Genomic DNA, 18,511 nt, shown 5'->3' on the forward strand with positions numbered 1-18,511 from the left:
CTGATTTCATTGTTACCATTTATGATGATACATACTAATGCTTAATGCAGCAAATACAAGAAATCATTAGGTTACTGCCTTAACAAAGCAACATTTTCTTTCCAAGTTTTCAATGCGATCCTGCGTCTGGCTTGACCTAGTTTCATGTTTCCTTTGGTTTCAAAACTTAACAAAAAGAGGAAACAAGTTGTATTTATGAAAAAAGTGGAAGCAGAAATCTTTTTATATCAATAATTTGAGCAGAAATAACAGAAGTGTCTAGCTGAGTCCCATGATGACACGATGAGTGTGTTATGCTTTAAAAATACAATTTTTTTTAAAAAAAAACAACTTCACTGTTCAAATTTAACCTTTTGTTTATTTTTTTTGTTTAATGATGTTAATCTCTTTTGTTATTTCCTGAATGGTTTTTATGGTGTTTTTGGGGTTTTTTTTGGTGCTTTTTGAATGGCTGAAAACACATAAAACTTTCAAAGTACTTCATCATTTCCTAATTATTTTTGTGGGTATCTGGCATCATAGATTATTTATTTATTTTAATCAAAACACAAAACAAGCATTGCTGTTTACCAAAATTGGTCTTATCAGCCATTGCCAGGTAGTCATTCAGTAACACTCATTTCCAGTCTGACAAATCTACCCAAAACTACATTAGGTCAGTCACTCATTAGCTGTTATATGTAAAGCTAAAAGTGGATATTTGGAAAGTCCCTATGTTCATTCAACTAATGCAGTTTGCCAAAATGTATGTAGGAGGGATGCGGTTTTTGTGTGGGAGGGGAATAAGGTCAGGTGACTAAGAGTTTTTTGATGTATAAATACAAGGTTCCCTCACCCTTAACCAGCAGCACATCACAGCAAGACTACAGCAAGAGCCTCCAGTCAAAACGAAGAAGGGAGCCAAAGCTGCAGCAAAATCCAACATCAGAGGAGAATCATTTTGGCTTTTTTTTTTTTTTAGTTTGTTTCTTTTGGTCTGAGTCCTTGCTGACTGAAAACTCTTAGTAAATATTTTTGTTATATTTTGCGCCAGCCTACAGTAGATCTCACCATGAGATGCTGTACTTTACTTGTGTGTTTACTTTTGGGCATAAGCACACAAAACGGATGGAGCCTTCCCCTGAAGTCCGTCTTTGTCACCTTTCCAGGAGACATTCCCAAAAACATGACTGATTCGGAGCTGGCAGAAGTAAGTATGAGGGCTATTTTATTCAGACAGAATAAAATTGCATAAGTGGGATATTTGCAGAAAGACAGTGTAAATACAGATAAAGTTAATTTCTGCAGAAGGATTGTAACAGTAACACAGTAATGTTGGTTTGTCGTGTTCTCCTTCCAGAATTACCTAAAGAACTTCGGCTACATGAATACTGTGGAACGCAGTGGCTTCCAGTCTATGGTGTCCACCTCCAAGGCTCTGAAGAGGATGCAGAATCAGCTGGGGCTGGAGGAGACTGGGGTGCTGGATAAAGAAACCCTGGATGCTATGAAAAAACCTCGCTGCGGAGTTCCTGATGTGGCCAACTATCAAACCTTTGCAGGAGACCTCAAGTGGGACCACAAAGATGTTACTTATAGGTGAGCAAGAAAAAAAAAGTCACTGAGTTCACTATGTAAGGGGCGGACTGTGCAACGAAGTTCTGACTGTGTATGTTATTTTATCTCCTCCACAGGATCCTTAACTATTCCCCAGACATGGATAGCGCTATCATTGACGATGCTTTTGCCAGAGCGTTTAAGGTGTGGAGTGATGTGACCCCTCTGACTTTTACCCGTCTCTATGACGGCACGGCTGACATCATGATATCGTTTGGGAAAAAGGGTAATGTGCTTTACGATGGTCGTTTGATTTGTTTTATGCGCGCTGACGCAACATAGTTGCATAGAAAACCAAACACTAATGTGAAGTGCACATTTCTATTCAGACCACGGAGACCCCTACCCATTTGATGGTAAGGATGGCCTTCTAGCCCATGCCTACCCCCCTGGTGAGGGTATTCAGGGAGACGCCCACTTCGACGATGATGAGTTCTGGACCTTGGGGAAAGGAGCAGGTAATTAGAAACACCGGCAACAAGCATTTGTCTCCCCCTAGTGTTCACTTTAAATGTAATTAAATGTCCGGTCTCTTCTGTCTATATAGTTGTGAAGACTCACTTTGGAAATGCGAATGGCGCCACGTGCCACTTTCCCTTCAGTTTTGAGGGCAAATCTTACTCCACCTGCACCACACAGGGCCGCACAGACAATCTGCCATGGTGTTCCACCACAGCTGACTACGACAAGGACAAGAAATATGGCTTCTGCCCAAGTGAACGTAAGCTTGACACTGTATTCTCCAAGGCAAATCACATGTCACAGGTCACCCAGATAAGCGGATTTGCTTTTGTGACATGCTGACTTCTATTCTCTTTTCATCCTAACAGTTCTATACACTTTTGATGGAAATGCTGGTGGAGCTCCATGTGTTTTCCCTTTCACCTTTCTGGGGGAGGAGTATGACAGCTGTACCACAGAGGGCCGCAGTGATGGTTACCGCTGGTGTGCCACCACAGGCAACTTTGACCAGGATAAGAAATATGGATTCTGTCCCAGTCGTGGTGAGGGAACACATAAACCACAACACATAAATGCAGTGCAGTGCTGCCACAGTGCCTTGTTATTTTTGTTTAACTGCTGCTGTTATGTCTCTGTTTATCCAGATATAGCTGTAATTGGTGGAAATTCTGAGGGAGATCCCTGCCACTTCCCCTTTGTGTTCCTGGGTAAGGAGTATCACTCATGCACAAGTGAGGGACGAGGAGATGGCAAGCTGTGGTGCAGCACCACTGACAGCTATGATGATGACCAGAAATGGGGCTTCTGTCCTGACCAGGGTGAGCAACAAACACAAGGCAGAAAAAAAGAGGAGGTTAAAATGAATCATTAGTCATTAATAATATTTAATATATTTGTTACAGGTTATAGTCTGTTCCTGGTGGCTGCCCACGAATTTGGACATGCTCTTGGCCTGGATCACTCCAACATTAGAGAAGCTCTCATGTACCCCATGTACAGCTATGCTGAAGACTTCTCCTTGCATAGCGATGACATTAGCGGCATTCAGTATCTCTATGGTAAGCGTTTCTTCTTAGCATGCGGCATTAAAGTGTTAATGTACCTAACTTCGCAGCAATATCTCTCATGAAACTATATATTTTTTCAGGAAGTAGAACTGGCCCTGTGCCCACCCCACCTAACCCCAAACCGCCTACCGCTGAGCCCACTGAGCCCACTGATCCCACCACCACCACCACTACTGCAGTACCTGTGGATCCAACCAAAGATGCCTGCAAGCAGGACACATTTGACACCATCACTGTGATTCAAGGAGAACTACATTTCTTCAAGGATGGGTGAGCAGCTTACTCATCCTACTTTATTGCATTCTTCTTTTCCAAACAAGTAAAAACAAGATTTCCAAGCACATGAAATGTTAAATTTTGTGTGTCAATTTTATAGACATTACTGGAAGATGTCCGGGAGCAGCAATGCAGGGCCCTTTTCTATTTCTAACAAGTGGCCTGCTCTTCCAGCTGTCATCGACTCTGCCTTTGAGGACAGTCTGACCAAGAAATTGTACTTCTTCTCAGGTAACGAACCCTCATGCAATGTTTAACAGCCTGTATTAGCCAACAGGTCTAATAATGATCATTTTATTGTTTACAGGGAGCAGATTCTGGGTTTACACAGGGCAGAATGTTCTGGGTCCCCGCAGCATTGAGAAACTAGGCCTGCCCAACAACATTCAGAAAGTGGAGGGAGCTCTGCAGAGGGGGAAAGGCAAAGTTCTGCTCTTCAGTGGGGAGAACTTCTGGAGGTAGGTTAAAACTCAGCCTTTACAGTCCTGAATTTAAGAGAAAACTGCTACTTTTTTGCCATTTTAATGACATTTTCTCTCTTTGTTTTGTTTGATCTAAACAGGCTGGATGTGAAGGCCCAGACAATCGACAAGGGCTATCCAAAGTTTACTGATGTTGTCTTTGGTGGTATCCCCAGTGATGCTCATGATGTATTCCAGTACCAAGGTAAATAAACTACAAAATGTAAATTTTCTCTTAAGTTTAAGGGGGAAAAAAACCCCAAAACATCAGAAAAAACAGCAGTAGAGCACTTTAGGGTGTTTGCTTTAATTTATATTAACTTCATTATTTTCCTTATAGGTCACACTTACTTCTGCCGGGATCGCTTCTACTGGCGTATGAATTCCCGCAGGCAGGTGGACCGTGTTGGCTATGTCAAATATGACCTGCTCAAGTGCTCATCAGACACCCGCTACTGAATACACACATACTGAGCTGGGAATTGTAATGTGGTGGTACCCATTTCTCCCAGCTGCTGTCTGGCAGAATGTGACAGTGTTTTTGTGTAGCACCTGCTGTGCTGATTTACGTGCTTTCTGGGATGTGAATAATTGTCTTTCAGTCATACTGGTTATAAAACATGTAGCGCCGGCCTAAAAATGTGCCAAAGTCCCAGTACACTAGAGCAAATTGCAATGTTTGGCACTGCCTTCCCTCAGTCTGATTGTCTGTGAACTGATGGTTATGGTGGCCTATAACAGAAACTTAATTATTCTTAACAGCGCTCTGGCTCAGACCCCGGAGCTGCAAAATAATTACCATGTCTGACAGGCTCAGACTATTAACAGTATTAGATTATTTTGATATTTATAGCAATATCTAACATTAATATTATTTTTGTCTCAAACTTATTTGTTTTGTACGATTATTGTGTGTGTTTTTCTGAAAATGGCTTCAGAGCCAATTACTTGCACTGGAAGACAAGGTATGTCTCCTACACATAAATTATTTAAGAGGTTTAATACATTTTGTAGGGATGCACCAAATATTTTCTTTACTGATACTGATATGATCAAAATTTGAAGTTTGCCAATAGCCGATGTTTTTGTTTTGATTGTATTGGTTTATTATTTATTCACCCTTTGTGCAAAGAAAACAAAGAACTGCCATTGTTAAAAATAACAGTTCATTACTTTATCTTTGAATATTAATCTGTTTAGCCATCAAAATTGATGCGATACAAGAGATATCATGAACTAGTATCAGTGATTGCCATCTTGTTTGTGATAGGCCAGTGGAAGTCAATGAGGCTGATATCAATCGATATTAATATGTTGCTGTATCCCTAAATGTTTCTATCAAAGTCTTGCCTATCAATGCAATAAACTTTCTGTGAAAACAATTTAACCCTGTGAGCAGTATTAATCATTCACTAAAAACACACTGAAATGCTTTGAAGACAATTCAAGACAGCTAAAACATACACAGTGAAAAGTGTACACACTTGTGTTAAAATGCCAGAAAAAATAAGAGCACAATAAATCATTTCAAAACCTTTCTTACCTTTAATGTGACATATAAACCAAACAATTCAATTTTAAAAAACAAACAAATATGTTACAGGAAAAAATATTTTTTTAAAAACTAAACAATACAATGAGCTTATTGCATAAGTGTAGACACCCTTCAAGTAATGCTTGGTTGAAGTGTCTTGAGTAAACACGCCCCCCCCCCCATCAAGACTCAGATTAACCCCAATTAAAGTTCAGCTGCCCTGGGAGGATTTTCTTGGCATTTACTCAGTTGTAAGAAAAGTCATGTTTTGTAAAGAGCTTACAAAGCATCAAAGGGATCTCACTGGTGAAAAGTATCAGTTACTACAAAAATAAAAATACAAAAATAAGGCCGGAGAAAATATGGGACAACACTGACATTGCAAAGAACTGAATGACCCCCCTAAAAATTAATTCAAAGATGAAAACTGGTCAGGGAGAATTTCAAGAGACCAATAGTAACACTGAAGAAGCTGCAGAAGTAGAAGTATTGACAGAAGTGGTCAATACTTGGTTTGGAGCATATCTGATTTATGAATATGAAATTTTCCTACAAGCAGCAAAAATTGAATGCAGTATGTTAGGTTTTTAATTATCATTTCCTCAGTTTTTGTCCAATATATTGCTGTACATCATTCCAAAACATTTTGACACACACACACACACACACACAACAAGAATAATTAATATCGAGGGTCAGTGTTTGTCCTTTATAGGAATATTGCTTTTTAGTGACACTGCCTTCACAAATCAGCATTGGTAATTTATTCCATTTGACTGGTTGGAGAGACATTATGCTTGCATACAAGATTCCACACTAGAAGAGCTTGTTTATGAAAACTAGAACATTTCACAGGTAGCTTCTCTGTTTTATAATCAATATTTAAGCAAAAATGTAACCCCACCCATCAAACATGGTAAAACATGGTTTAGAAATGTGTTCCAAAACATATCTTTGACACTGAGTAAGTTGGTTAACCATTTCGCTTTAAATGAATTAGTTTGCATTATGAAACTTTAAGGTTTAGTGTGCACGCATATTACTCCGCACCCAATTACGTAATACGTCTTCCTCTTAAAAACAATAGTCCACTCAATGAGTAAAAACATAGTAATATCTCACGAATATTTGCAACAACCAAAAACGATCAAGTGATTATTAGAAATAAAATGTTGAAGTTAATAAAAAAATATTAAGACTGGTTAAAACAAAAAGCTCCGTTTTGAATAAAAACAATAAATAAGATCCGGTTGCACGGACAGGAAGCGAGGAGATACTCATGGTGCCCGACTAGAATGAAGCAACAATTATCGGTTAGTAACTTCTGTTCGAATTAGCGCCTCCACACCAAAGGACACCCTACTACTCGAAAATATACGGTAAGAAAAAAGAGCTGCGATTCTCCTGCCGAAGATGGAAATTGTTTTTATTTTCTTCAGGGAGAGAATTTGGGCGGTCTGCCGCAGCGGAGGCCCTCGAGGTCCCCAGTAGAGCTTTCAGAATGCCTGAATGGAAAAGTGGGTTAGTTGGTATAAAATGGCGACGCGGAGCAGGCAGGATGAAGGGCAGCTAGGCCCGTTTAAAAAAGGCTAACGCATGCTATTTTGCATCACGTAACACCCGATATGGCGACTTAGCAGAAGCATTTAGGTTATAACTGTACTGTGCTGCTCAAACACAAGTTCTATGATTGTAAGTGTCGGTTGTTAGCCCCACAAAAGCCCGACGTTAAGCGAACAGCAGTGCTGGTTAGCTATATGGAAGCTAGCCAGTTAGCTGTTTTGGTCGTGAGCAAGTTTATAAAAAACTTTGTTCCTGGGTCTTCAACAAATTATGATAGTGTGAAAATCACAAGAGTTTCTTTCCCTGAATCAAGATACCCATGATATTTACTAAAAATAAAGAGTCAAAAGATACGATGTTAACAGAAGCAAAAGGCTTTGGGGTAAATGCTCAGAAACAAACTCACTTGCACGTAATGCCTTTTAGTTAAACTGTGTAACAATATCAAGCACTGCAGTGGTTGCTGCAATGGAAAGCTACTACAGTACACATTATCTGAACATAGTCTGCTATAACAAATGAAGTCATATTTAACTCTAACCAGTAAAGAAGTATAAAGTTTATGAAAACTAACAATCTATCGGAACTACACCTAAGCAAACTATTAGTGTGCACTGCTCAGTTTGGTCTTTCCAACTAAATGCAAACTATAGAGAGTTCAATCTGACCTTGGAAACAGAGAAGTGACCACAAAACCTTCAGAGGTCATTTAGAGTTGGCTCTGATTGACAGGAGTTAGGCAGTATACAAGTTATGATCCACTGCAACAGCCTTATTCAGCAAATACACTCTTACTTAAATACAGTTGATTAAGTTAGACAATTTTTTTTCAGCCCCTAATGTCCGCAGGTCTTACTGGTTTTAAAGTTATGAAATACGTTGCTGTTTAACTCCATATAACATAGCTTAGAGTGTCTAAATTTTAAAAACAAATAGTGATCTTCCTTCGTACTTAAACTATGTGCAAGTTGCATATATCTATATATACAGTACTTGTATGGATATTCAAGGTATGTTTAAGAGATGACACCTTAGATTTACAGTACAGTAGTATGGTAGTGTAGATCTATTTTTTTTGGAAAATAGAAATAGGTGGAGTAGTTTGGTTAATTTTTTTTGTTTCATTCTTGTGGATAGTTATGGATTTGGAGGAAAATGAGGTGGAGAGCAGCAGTGATGCAGGTCCCTCAGGGATGGAGGAGCCATCTGAAAGTGGCATGGGAATGGAGTCATCAGAGGCGATGTCTGCAGACAGCAGTGATGCTGCTGCTTCTCATGCACAGGCCCCAGAGTCTGACTGCCATGTTGGACAGAGCTCGGAGGGACTTGTGGTAAGTTAAAAATACAGTGTGGTTAAACAAAACAAAATAAAACAAAAAAAACAACAGCGATGAATGTAGCTTTTTAATCTGTAAGTTTCCAGATGTCATCCTTTCTTTCCCTCACTCTTAAGGTGTTCATCCCAGAAACAAGCTCTAGCACAGATGTCAGAGTTTCATCGGTCCATCTTCCAGACTCCTCTTCAGTGGCCCAGTCCACCAGTGTGTCCAGTGTCTCCACGGTGACTCAGTCGGTGCTTGTGTCTGAGTCAGCTCAAGTGCTGGTCCACTCGAGTGCTGTCTCTGAAGGGGCTATGATGGTTTCTGACTCAACTGCTTCTACCTCATCAGATCTGGGGTCTGCCATTGACAAGATCATAGAATCCACCATCGGCCCCGATATCATGAATGGTATATGTTTTTAATGACTCTTCGTTTTCCATCATGTCCTGACAAGAGAACGATGAACTTGTCTTATGTTGAAAACTTTATGGCATGAGATTTTATATCTTTTTCTTTTAGGTTGTATAGCTGTGACCAGTGCAGAAGATGGGGGTGCAGAAACAACCCAGTATCTAATACTACAAGGTCCAGATGACGGTAAGTGGGGTGTTCCTGCTAACTTATCATCTTTCAATTGGCCAGAATAATTTAAAATGATAATTCTGATAAATGACTCTTATATGTTTTATATTTGTTTACAGTGCTTGTAAATGTCATGTATGTATGAATTGAATGCTTTAATTTGATCTTTATCCACTAGCAAAATAATTTTTACATTAGAAATGTGTTTATATTTTAAAGCAATATACATTTATATTGTTATACTTAAAATCTGTTTAGGCTGATGACAACAAAGTTAAACAAAGTTCAGGAATATTTTTTTAATCATTTCCTTGTTTATTGGTGCAGGTGCTCCTATGGTAGCTCAGATGTCATCTTCTGCCCTGTCCAATCGTATAGCAATAGAAGCTCTTGCCGAAGGTCCCACATCCACCTGTCTTGACCAGAGAGACCTGCAAGGCAATGTTGAGCCTGACCAGCCCGATGATCAGCCTGGACATTCAGGTTACTTAGAAGACAGCAGCAGCCAGCCTGACCAGCCACAGCACTCCCACCCCTCCCAGTACATGGACTGCAGTGCAGATGGTCCAGACCAGACAGAGGAATCTTCATCTTCCTATGTGGAGTGTTCAGGCGAGGAACCTGACCAGACACGCTCCCGTTCAGGCTTCCCTGACTATAGTGGGAATAACAGTGACCAGGATCTGCCTGGTTATGTGGGGTGCAGTGGAGCTGACTCAAATCCTACCAGCCGAAGTCACTATGTGGTGGAGTGCAGTGCTGGGTATCCTGGGCGTGCAGTGGATGACGGGGAGCGGCCACATCATTCACGCAGTTACATTGACAGTAGTGCAGATCACCGGACTCAGACAAGTCGTCAGTATGCGGCTGAGTATGGTGGGGAATGTGTTGTAGCTGCAGACTCTGAGCAGCCAGGTTGTTCTCGTTACCAAGCGGAGGACGACGATGATGAAGATGATGATGAGAACCAGGATCCAGATCAGCCACAGCACTCTCAACAGCAGCCCCAGCACTCCTGTTATATGGAGAGCAGCAATGGCCCAGAGGCTTCTCTCTATACTGACGACAGTTCCTCTTCAGACCATCCTCTGGCAGACACGGCAGGTTCAGGTGGGCTTCCAGAGGCACTGGAAGGCAGCGAGAGCCAGCCGGGCCCATTCATCAGCAGCAGTGGGACCTATACCTCTAATGCAGAACCTGAGCTGGCCCAGCACTGCTCACCCAGCAAAGAGGAGCCCCAAGGCTCTCAGGATGAAGCTGGGCTCGGCAGGGACATGGAGACATCAACTGTAGCAGAAGGCTCTGGAGAACGACCACCAAACCTGGCTGAGTTAGAGGAAATGATGGAGGTAGTGATCGTGCAGCAGTTCAAGTGTAAAATGTGTCCATACAAGAGTGCCTCCAAAGATACTCTTATCAACCACATGAGAGACAAACACTTCAAACCTGCAGGTAAGCTAGCAGAATAATAGCCATGACATTGTTATCTCACCAAGCTTGGTAGTATATAGATAAAATGTCTTTTCTTTTTTTTTTTCCTTTTTTTTTCTTTTTACAATTTTAGGGGAAATGCCAAAGAAGCGTAAACGTGGACGACCTCCTAAAAGTGAGACCTTAGCCCGTCAAAAGGCAGAGAGGGAGGAGGCAGCAAAGATGAAGGCTGCAGAGTCCCAGCAAGCAGCAGAAGAAGAGGAGGATGACGTTGTGGATGATGGTGCTATTGATGATCCTGAAAGTTAGTGAAAAAGACATAGATGTAATATGCAAATTTCTGTCTTTGAATAGATTATAACATTAATACTTTTCTTGTTAATGAGCATTTACTCAATCACATAGCTCTCACTGTCATTTCCACTTATCCCTCACACTGATTAAAAATAATCTGTCTCCAGAGGACAGCGACTACAACCCAGCTGATGAAGATTCCAAAGGAAGACCACCTGCCATTCTGAAAAAGTCAGCAACTCCCACTTCCTCCTCCTCTTCTCCTCAAGGGCGTCCCCGACGTAAAGCTGGCCGTCCAAGGAAGTACTCAGTTGTAGATGAAGGCTACAGCAGCAAAGGTGAGTTTTCAGCCTATCACTGCGAGCCTAGAGAGCCTACATGCAAAACCTTAGGCAAATATATTCTCCTTTTTCCGCTTTTGTTGCAGAAGCAGAAAGTATTGCTAAGAAGCCTAGGGTTTGTTCGGATGCTAATGAGTCTGAAGAGGCAAGCTCTTCAGGCCTAGACAATAGTGCACCCACGGTGACTGATGGAGATGCACCTGAGGCAGTAATTAGCCAGTCAGACTCTGAGAACAAAGATCCTTCATCCAACCAACGGACGGAGGTGGAGTACTTCCCAAGAAAACGTGGCAGACCATCCCGGCGCTTCCTTCGCAAGAAATATAAGAAGTATATGAATCGGAAGTAAGTCTTTTTAACATTTTATTATAAATTCCATTAAAATATTTTAGAATGCACTAATTTCTTCTTTCTCTTTGTTATCTCCCAGTCGGCACTACAAATCTCTCAAACCACTGCTGAGACCTCACAACTGCTACATCTGTGGGTCACGTTTCCTCACTCTAGAAGACCTGCGCTTCCACATCGACTCACATGAAGGCAATGATCCGGAGCTCTTCAAGTGCCTGCAGTGCAACTATCGCTGCAAGCGCTGGTCCTCGCTCAAGGTCAGTTGCAATAAAACAGATCACAACACACTCAAGTTAACCTCAGTTTATTTGCATGTTTCCACAGTTTCCTAAAACATTTTTTTTTTTTTACAGGAGCACATGTTCAACCACGAGGGCACCAAGCCATTCAAATGTGAGGAGTGTGATTACACAAGCGTGTACAAGAAAGATGTTATTCGGCATTCGGCAGTCCACAACAAAGAGCGGTATGAGCGTCGCAACTGTGGTCAAACTCAGTTATTCCTGAAAAAGAACATGTTCATAAAGTTTTCTGTTGATGATATAACTGATTATTTCTCTTTCCTCTTGCAGGAAAAGGAAGACAGAGTCGGTAAGAATTTATATTTGAATGCCATCTACAATACTTATTGGCATATATGTGGTTTAAGAATAATTCTACAAAATAATCTGACAGAATTTCAGTTTCTGTTGTTTGCTGGTTGCTACTTACTGTAAGAGGTCAGCATTGTGATTTTTAGTCTGATTATTGCAGGTGCCGAAGGCGTCGGAGTTCCCCTGCCCTGTGTGTCACAGGGTGTATCCCATGCAAAAGAGACTTACTCAGCACTTAAAAACCCACAGCTCAGAGAAACCACACATGTGCGATAAGGTCAGAAAGAGGATTATGCAGTTCAAGAACTATTCTTTTCATATTCTTATCATTTTAAATTAAATATGGCAACTCAAACAAACAAAAAAGAGGGTAATCTCACTATCTCACAGAGGTGTGTCACCAGTACTAATGAATATTCTCTCCTGCTTTCTTCTTCCACTAGGAAGTTTGCTTACTTTCTTGTTTAAGATGCCTTTCTGTCTTTGCAGTGTGGAAAATCCTTCAAGAAGCGTTACACTTTCAAAATGCACCTCCTAACCCACATCCAGAGTCTTGAGGACAACAAGTCAGTACTCAGACTTCTATTCCTCCTCTTTTACTCTGTCATCTACCAGTCAGTCTTCTTTTAAAAACAAGGCTATCACAATAGTTAATAGTTTTTGGTCGAATAAGTAATTTAGGTGTGAGTGTGATATCATAACTAATGCCCCTCTGGTGTTAATGTGACAGGTTCAAATGTGAGTTTTGTGACTACACTTGTGACAACAAGAAGCTGCTGCTCAACCATCAGCTGTCCCACACCAACGACAGGCCTTTTAAGTGCGACTACTGTAAATACTCTACTTCCAAAGAGGAGTTTCTCGTCTCCCATCTGGCCATCAAACACACAGGTCAGTGCAGCAGAAAGACAATAACGCTAAATTTAAACAGCTTGAGTTTAAATTCACCTATTGAATTCACTTATTGATGTTGTGTGTTTTTTAAATTTCTCCAGGCGAGAAGCCTTTCTCCTGTGATATGTGTCACTTCATGACTAAGCACAGGAAGAACCTGCGCCTTCATGTGCAGTGTCGCCACGCTGAGGCATTTGAAGAGTGGTCTTTGGCTCACCCTGAAGAGCCTGTAAAGACGCGGCGCAGACCTTTCTTCACCCTGCAGCAAATAGAAGAGTTGAAACAGCAACATGAAGACACACAGAGCTTGCAGAACACTATTGTAAGTTTGATTTGTTGTTATCTTGTGTTACTTTTATGCCAATGGGGGGTGAGAAGGGAAAAAAACATGAAAATAACAAAATAATGAGATTGTATGTTGTTGTTTTTTTTTTTTTTTTGTAAATGTCCATATGCATGAAAATTCAGCAATTTGCAAAATTTAGAAATATTATTTACTCTTAAAGAATAACCATAGTTTTTGTTTTATTTTTTCTTTCTGTCTTTATTTCTTTTTTTTAACATGATCTTATTAGGTCACTGTGGATTCTGCAACACTGCAAGCCATGCAGGGCATGGAAAACGCCTCAGTGTCCCAGGACGCTTTGGGAAACACCACGATCATCTATGAACAAGGTCAGTAAGGATTTCTCTGAAAACATATTAAATATTTATGGTGTTATATATATATAACCTGAATGACAAGCTCTGAACTTTTCTCCATGTGCTTCTCCTCAGCTGAATCCAGCGACCTATCTGCTCAGAATGCCCTGGACCTACTGCTGAATATGAGCAATGCACGGGAGCTGGTTGGGAACTCCTTACAGGTCAGCTCATCAAAATTTCAGAACGGTTACATGAAAGATAGCATTGTATTCTATAAAATAAACGAACAAAAAAATAATAACAGTAAAATATATCTTGATTGTTTTTCTCAGGTAGCAGTGCTGAAGTCAGATGGAAAAGCTTTGGAGAAGGGAACATGGAGCACGGTGACAGCAGCGTCCGGTCAGGCCCAAAAGATCTTGACCTTCCATGTTTCTGAGAATGGCGAGACAGTGCTACAAGAGGCCTACGAGGCTGCCACCTCTGAAACAGGCGAGCTTACCCACATCGCCATTGAAGGCTATGAGGGGGGAGGGGACTTCAGTGTGGTGGAGCAGGCAGCTGAAGAAATCCGTAGTCCTGGATATAGGTAACATAGCACACACAGTCCAATTTGTAGCTTATGTTCAAATATTTCATAAGCAAGAGATTACTTTCATATTAAGGACATTTTGGTGTCTCAGCAGTTTCTAATCTTATTAAACTGCTTTCTTTTCAGTAATGTGGAGTCTAGCCCTTCTCAAGCTTTAGAGGTTTCTGGGTCAGAGAGCTTGAAAAGTGACAAGTATTATCTTACATCAGCACTGGCTGATGGTGTATTGCAACAAGTGGAGGTAACTAGCAAGTGTAGTTTATACCATAAACAGATTTACTATCTCTGTCTTCCACTCGTTGACTGTGTTGTCTGTTCTCCGTTAGCTGAGCAGCGAAGCTCCAGCTTCTCCCTCTGCAGTGGGCTCTCCCAGTCTCACTACCAAGAGGTTTTCCTGTCGAATCTGCATGGAGTCTTTCCATGGACGCTCGGACATGGAGAACCACAAGAGGGCGCACGTGGATGCCAATACTTTTAAGTGTCCTGACTGTGACTTCACCTCCACCTCCTGGCCTGAGGTCAAGGTGAGTCCTTCCAAACCCCAGATTTATCAGTGGAAAGTTGGCCAACGTTAGCTAGATTTTTCCACTGGAGGCAGTGATGACAATTAAAATTGATAAACAGCTTCATATTAACTCATTCACTGCCATTGACGTCTATAGACGTCAGTTGGCCATTGGCAGTGAATGGGTTTAACTCATTCACTGCCAATGGCTGGCAGTGAATGAGTTAATATAAATGGGGTAAAAAAACAATAATTGAGAGGTGTACACCCCCATATTCATTTAGTTTGACATTTATACTCTGAGCCATTTTAATGACATTTGAAAAACATCTCGCTCTAACTTTTGCTCCTTTGAATTGTGATTAATGTTCTGTTTTGTGTTAGACCCACATGGGACAGCACTCCTACCTGCGTCCTCACAAGTGTCCAAACTGCAGCTTTGCCTCCAAGAACAAGAAAGACTTACGCAGACACATGATGACGCACACCAATGAGAAACCATTTTCTTGCAAACTTTGTGGACAAAGGTGGGAGCATCTAACACATCTGTATTCATTAGGCATTAGAGGTACAGAACAGCTATTAATGTGAGTGATTTTTGTTTTTTTTAACTCAGGTTTAACCGCAATGGCCATCTGAAGTTTCACATGGAGCGTCTTCACAATCAGGATAATCCTGCTCGCAAAAGTCGAACTACTGCGTCTCAGCAAACTATAATAGTTAACAGCGATGAGGAGGCATTAGCCACACTACAGTGTAAGAAACACAGGATCATACAAGCCAAGACTTACAGTTTGTGCTTAAAAGTAATAATAACAGTAAACGTAAAGGTGTCAGTGGTCAAAAGTCCATAAACAGAGGCCTCAGTGTAAAACAGATAAAAAATGAACACAAAGTTAATATATTTTAATGTGTGTATGTGTGTGTACATCAGCCCTGCAGGGACATCAGGCAGTGATCACTCCCGAGCGGCTGCAGGCTCTAGGACAGGAGCACATCATTGTAGCTCAGGAACAAGCACTGTCAGACCAGGTAACAGCTCTCACACAGTACAGCCTATATGTATGTAATGTACTCTCCAAAATGGATTGATTTTGCACGTGTAACTGCTAAACATTTTATAAATAAGAACCCTTAAATGTGCATTAATCAGGAGGAAGGTGCATACATCCAGCAGATAACCACCATAGACGGTCAGACGGTCCAGCATCTGATGACGGGAGACAACCAGGTGACTGAGGTGAGTTCCATTTTAATCATTCTACCGCTGTGCATGTAAAATGCGTATGCATTAAAATTTTAAGAAACGTGATTTTAAAGTATTTTAATGTATATTTTTTGCTTAAACTTATTGTATAACGTGTTTGTATGGCCACCCTTGCTTTTGACTCATGGGTGTCAGTTTATCTCACTTGGTTGAGGTTCAGGGTTTAATTTTGACCCAGTGCCCTTTGCCTTGTGTCTTCCTCCATTATATTTCCCCACTTACCTGTCTGAAAAGCTTTGTTGTCCTATAAAATAAAGGCACAAAAAAAAATGTTTGTACAAAAAGAAGGTCTGATTCTGGCTCCATGCATCAAGATAAATTTGGGGCCTCAGAGGTGGTTTATAGTCTTGTGTGTGATAGAACACAATAATCATGAAAGTGCCTAAGGCTTCTTTGTGGTATTGTATAATCAGTATCAATGTTAGATTTAATCTCACCTTATTTGTCCCATGTTCACTTTCAGGTCCAGTATATCATCTCACAGGATGGAGTTCAACACTTACTTCCTCAAGAGTATGTAGTAGTAGCTGATGGCAACCACATACAGGTAAGTGTTTGACTGCCTAAACGGTGCATATATATGCAGTATTTAATAGTGAGGATATCTGTCTCATTTGTAACTGGTTCTGTGACTGGCCCTCAGATGCCAGACGGACAGATAATCCAGTACGAACATGACAGAACCATTGTCCAGGAGCAACAGGTGAGACAGGTCTAAGATCTAAAACATGCTGAATGGACCTCTGTGTAGGATGGAGTGGGAGCTGTTTGGAGAAATCCAATAAAGTATTCACAATCTTGTTCTCAGTGTGTAATCATCTGTACATCCAAATTTAGAAGCTTTTGTATTTTTAAATTGAAGTGATGGGAACCAGTATCTAACTGGTTACATTGAGCAACTTCACAACTAGTGCAACTGAATCATATACATGGAATTGTCTATAAAGTTAAGTCAAACTTTATAGACAAATGAAATGTCATTATGTCCAAACATAACTCAAATTTAAAAACAAATATAAAAGAGATTATTTAGTCATTTTGGTTTGTGAGCTCAAACTGTTTTGTGTGTATTGTATATGAGTGTAAACTTGTATATAGTTAAACATGTATATTATCTGATTACATGCCAAACTCTGAACATTGATTTGCAAATTGGGCGGGAACAAATAAGTGTAAACTTCATCCTACTCCTTTTCAAGCATAATAATTGTGTGGGATTCAGAGATATTCATGACAACTTGATGTCTTTATCTTGGTTTTTTTGTGTGTGTTTACAAAGTTTTTGTTCTTGTAACTCAGTTATTTTCACGTTTGAAATAAACTCTATTCTGTTCTATTTGTAGATTGCTGTAAGTCACGACGGTCAGATCCAGTACCTACCTGTCAGCTCTGATCAACAAATCGTGAATGCTGAAGATCTGGAGGCTGCTGCCCACTCTGCTGTCACAGGTTGGCTCTTATGAGAGTGCTCAGTTGATGTTCAGTTCCAAGTTTTTGGATTTTATGAATTTCTTATAATTTTGTCCCAAATATATGATAAGGTTTCTTCAGGAAAGCCAGTAAGTAATTCCTTAAATGCAGACATTTTTGAAAGTGATAAACAAACATCATCAGTAGGTTTAAAACTTGCCAAAATATAATTTATTTCTAACATTAGCTTCAGTATAAATAAAGCTGAAAAGTATGAACTCTGATCTTTGTTCCTGCAGCCGTAGCAGACGCAGCCATGACACAGACCCAGACAGTCTACACTGAGGCTACACCTGAGCAACTGGAAGAGCTGCAGCAACAGGGCATCCACTATGATGTCATTACTTTCTCCAATGAATAGAGATACAAGTGCACCAAGAGGAGGACCAATACAAACCACTATGAGCTAACAGAACAGTGACCTCAACTTATTTATGCATCTAGCTGGCAGTGAAGTGAAAAAAGGCCTTATCTCCTGCCCAGCATCACCTGCTCGGGGCGGCTGCATCAGTCAAGATCAACAGCTTCTTGTAAATTTCAATTATTGTACGCAGTGCTTCTAATTTATTCATAGGTACTGGAACGTTGGGCTCGTCTCTAATTATTCAAACCGAATTGTGTACATGTGCCCCAACAGCTCCCATTTGCAAGACAATGTTATTAAAAATGATAAAATGGCTTATTTCATGTTATTGAAACTGTCCTAATGAACATTTTAGTTTTTGAATGGAATGAAATGAAAAGGCACGCTTTATTTTTGATGTGTAATCAGATAAGTTAATTAATAAAATGCCACAATATTGTTTTTACATAATATTATGTACATACATTTCGCATGTGTCTTCTGTTGTGCAAAGGAAGACATGTTTTGATTTGATGAGTATAAAGTGTTTAATATGTTCAAAGCTGACACCAAATAAATCACTTTATACATGTATGTAATCCTTAATGTGTCTGCTCAGAATTATTTCATCTTGTCCGTATCTGCTTTAACATATCCCATCTATATAAATGCAATCGTTGGCCACTCTATTAGGTACACCTTGCTAGTACAGGGTTGGATCCCTTTGCTGATTTTATTCTTCATAGCATGGATTCAACAAGGTGCTGGAAAAATTTGAAATTTTCTCCTTGTTGACAGGATCGCATCGCATGGTTGTTGCACATCTGTGATGTAAATCTGTTCCACCACATTCCAAAGGTGCTCTATTGGACTGGGATCTGGTGACTGTAGAGGTCATCTGAGTGCAGTGAGCATGTTGTTA

At 40.5% G+C, this 18,511-nt stretch overlaps 2 protein-coding genes across 3 annotated transcripts; both read left to right on the forward strand.

The window, feature by feature from the left end:
- The first annotated feature begins 835 nt into the window (after positions 1-835).
- Positions 836-5,244, forward strand: mmp9 (matrix metallopeptidase 9). Its single transcript, XM_085444424.1, has 13 exons — positions 836-1,189; positions 1,340-1,578; positions 1,674-1,822; positions 1,926-2,054; positions 2,144-2,317; positions 2,427-2,600; positions 2,703-2,876; positions 2,961-3,116; positions 3,206-3,395; positions 3,502-3,632; positions 3,709-3,859; positions 3,964-4,067; positions 4,203-5,244. Exons 1-13 carry the CDS (start codon positions 1,052-1,054, stop codon positions 4,319-4,321), a joined length of 2,028 nt encoding a protein of 675 aa, XP_085300550.1. The 5' UTR covers positions 836-1,051; the 3' UTR covers positions 4,322-5,244.
- Positions 5,245-6,480: 1,236 nt separating this feature from the next.
- Positions 6,481-18,190, forward strand: LOC146684063 (zinc finger protein 335-like). Of its 2 annotated transcripts, none has more exons than XM_085444422.1 (28): positions 6,481-6,775; positions 8,097-8,290; positions 8,413-8,689; positions 8,801-8,878; positions 9,191-10,315; positions 10,428-10,598; positions 10,756-10,926; positions 11,016-11,274; positions 11,360-11,537; positions 11,634-11,746; positions 11,853-11,871; positions 12,034-12,150; positions 12,363-12,439; positions 12,604-12,764; positions 12,869-13,089; positions 13,343-13,442; positions 13,545-13,633; positions 13,745-14,001; positions 14,131-14,245; positions 14,331-14,528; positions 14,894-15,036; positions 15,126-15,265; positions 15,444-15,541; positions 15,663-15,749; positions 16,240-16,323; positions 16,420-16,479; positions 17,120-17,225; positions 17,486-18,190. In XM_085444422.1, exons 2-28 carry the CDS (start codon positions 8,099-8,101, stop codon positions 17,605-17,607), a joined length of 4,758 nt encoding a protein of 1,585 aa, XP_085300548.1. In that variant the 5' UTR covers positions 6,481-6,775; positions 8,097-8,098; the 3' UTR covers positions 17,608-18,190. The 2 variants fall into 2 exon arrangements, with proteins under 2 accessions (XP_085300548.1, XP_085300549.1); XM_085444423.1 differs by lacking the exon at positions 6,481-6,775 and adding an exon at positions 6,787-7,341.
- Positions 18,191-18,511: the final 321 nt, after the last annotated feature.

The sequence above is a fragment of the Copadichromis virginalis genome, linkage group LG20 (genome assembly GCF_057382275.1).
Source record: "Copadichromis virginalis isolate Kocher_CV1m ecotype Utaka linkage group LG20, C_Virginalis_male_GT1.1, whole genome shotgun sequence".
Classification (NCBI taxonomy): Eukaryota; Metazoa; Chordata; class Actinopteri; order Cichliformes; family Cichlidae; genus Copadichromis; species Copadichromis virginalis.

Coding starts and splice junctions, on each gene's coding strand:
- mmp9 (XM_085444424.1), top strand. CDS start 1,052: ATGAGATGCTGTACTTTACTTGTGTGTTTACTTTTGGGCATAAGCACA. Junction 1,190..1,339: donor CTGATTCGGAGCTGGCAGAA/GTAAGTATGAGG, acceptor TTCTCCTTCCAG/AATTACCTAAAGAACTTCGG. Junction 1,823..1,925: donor GATATCGTTTGGGAAAAAGG/GTAATGTGCTTT, acceptor ATTTCTATTCAG/ACCACGGAGACCCCTACCCA.
- LOC146684063 (XM_085444422.1), top strand. CDS start 8,099: ATGGATTTGGAGGAAAATGAGGTGGAGAGCAGCAGTGATGCAGGTCCC. Junction 10,927..11,015: donor TGAAGGCTACAGCAGCAAAG/GTGAGTTTTCAG, acceptor CTTTTGTTGCAG/AAGCAGAAAGTATTGCTAAG. Junction 15,037..15,125: donor TGCAAACTTTGTGGACAAAG/GTGGGAGCATCT, acceptor TTTTTAACTCAG/GTTTAACCGCAATGGCCATC.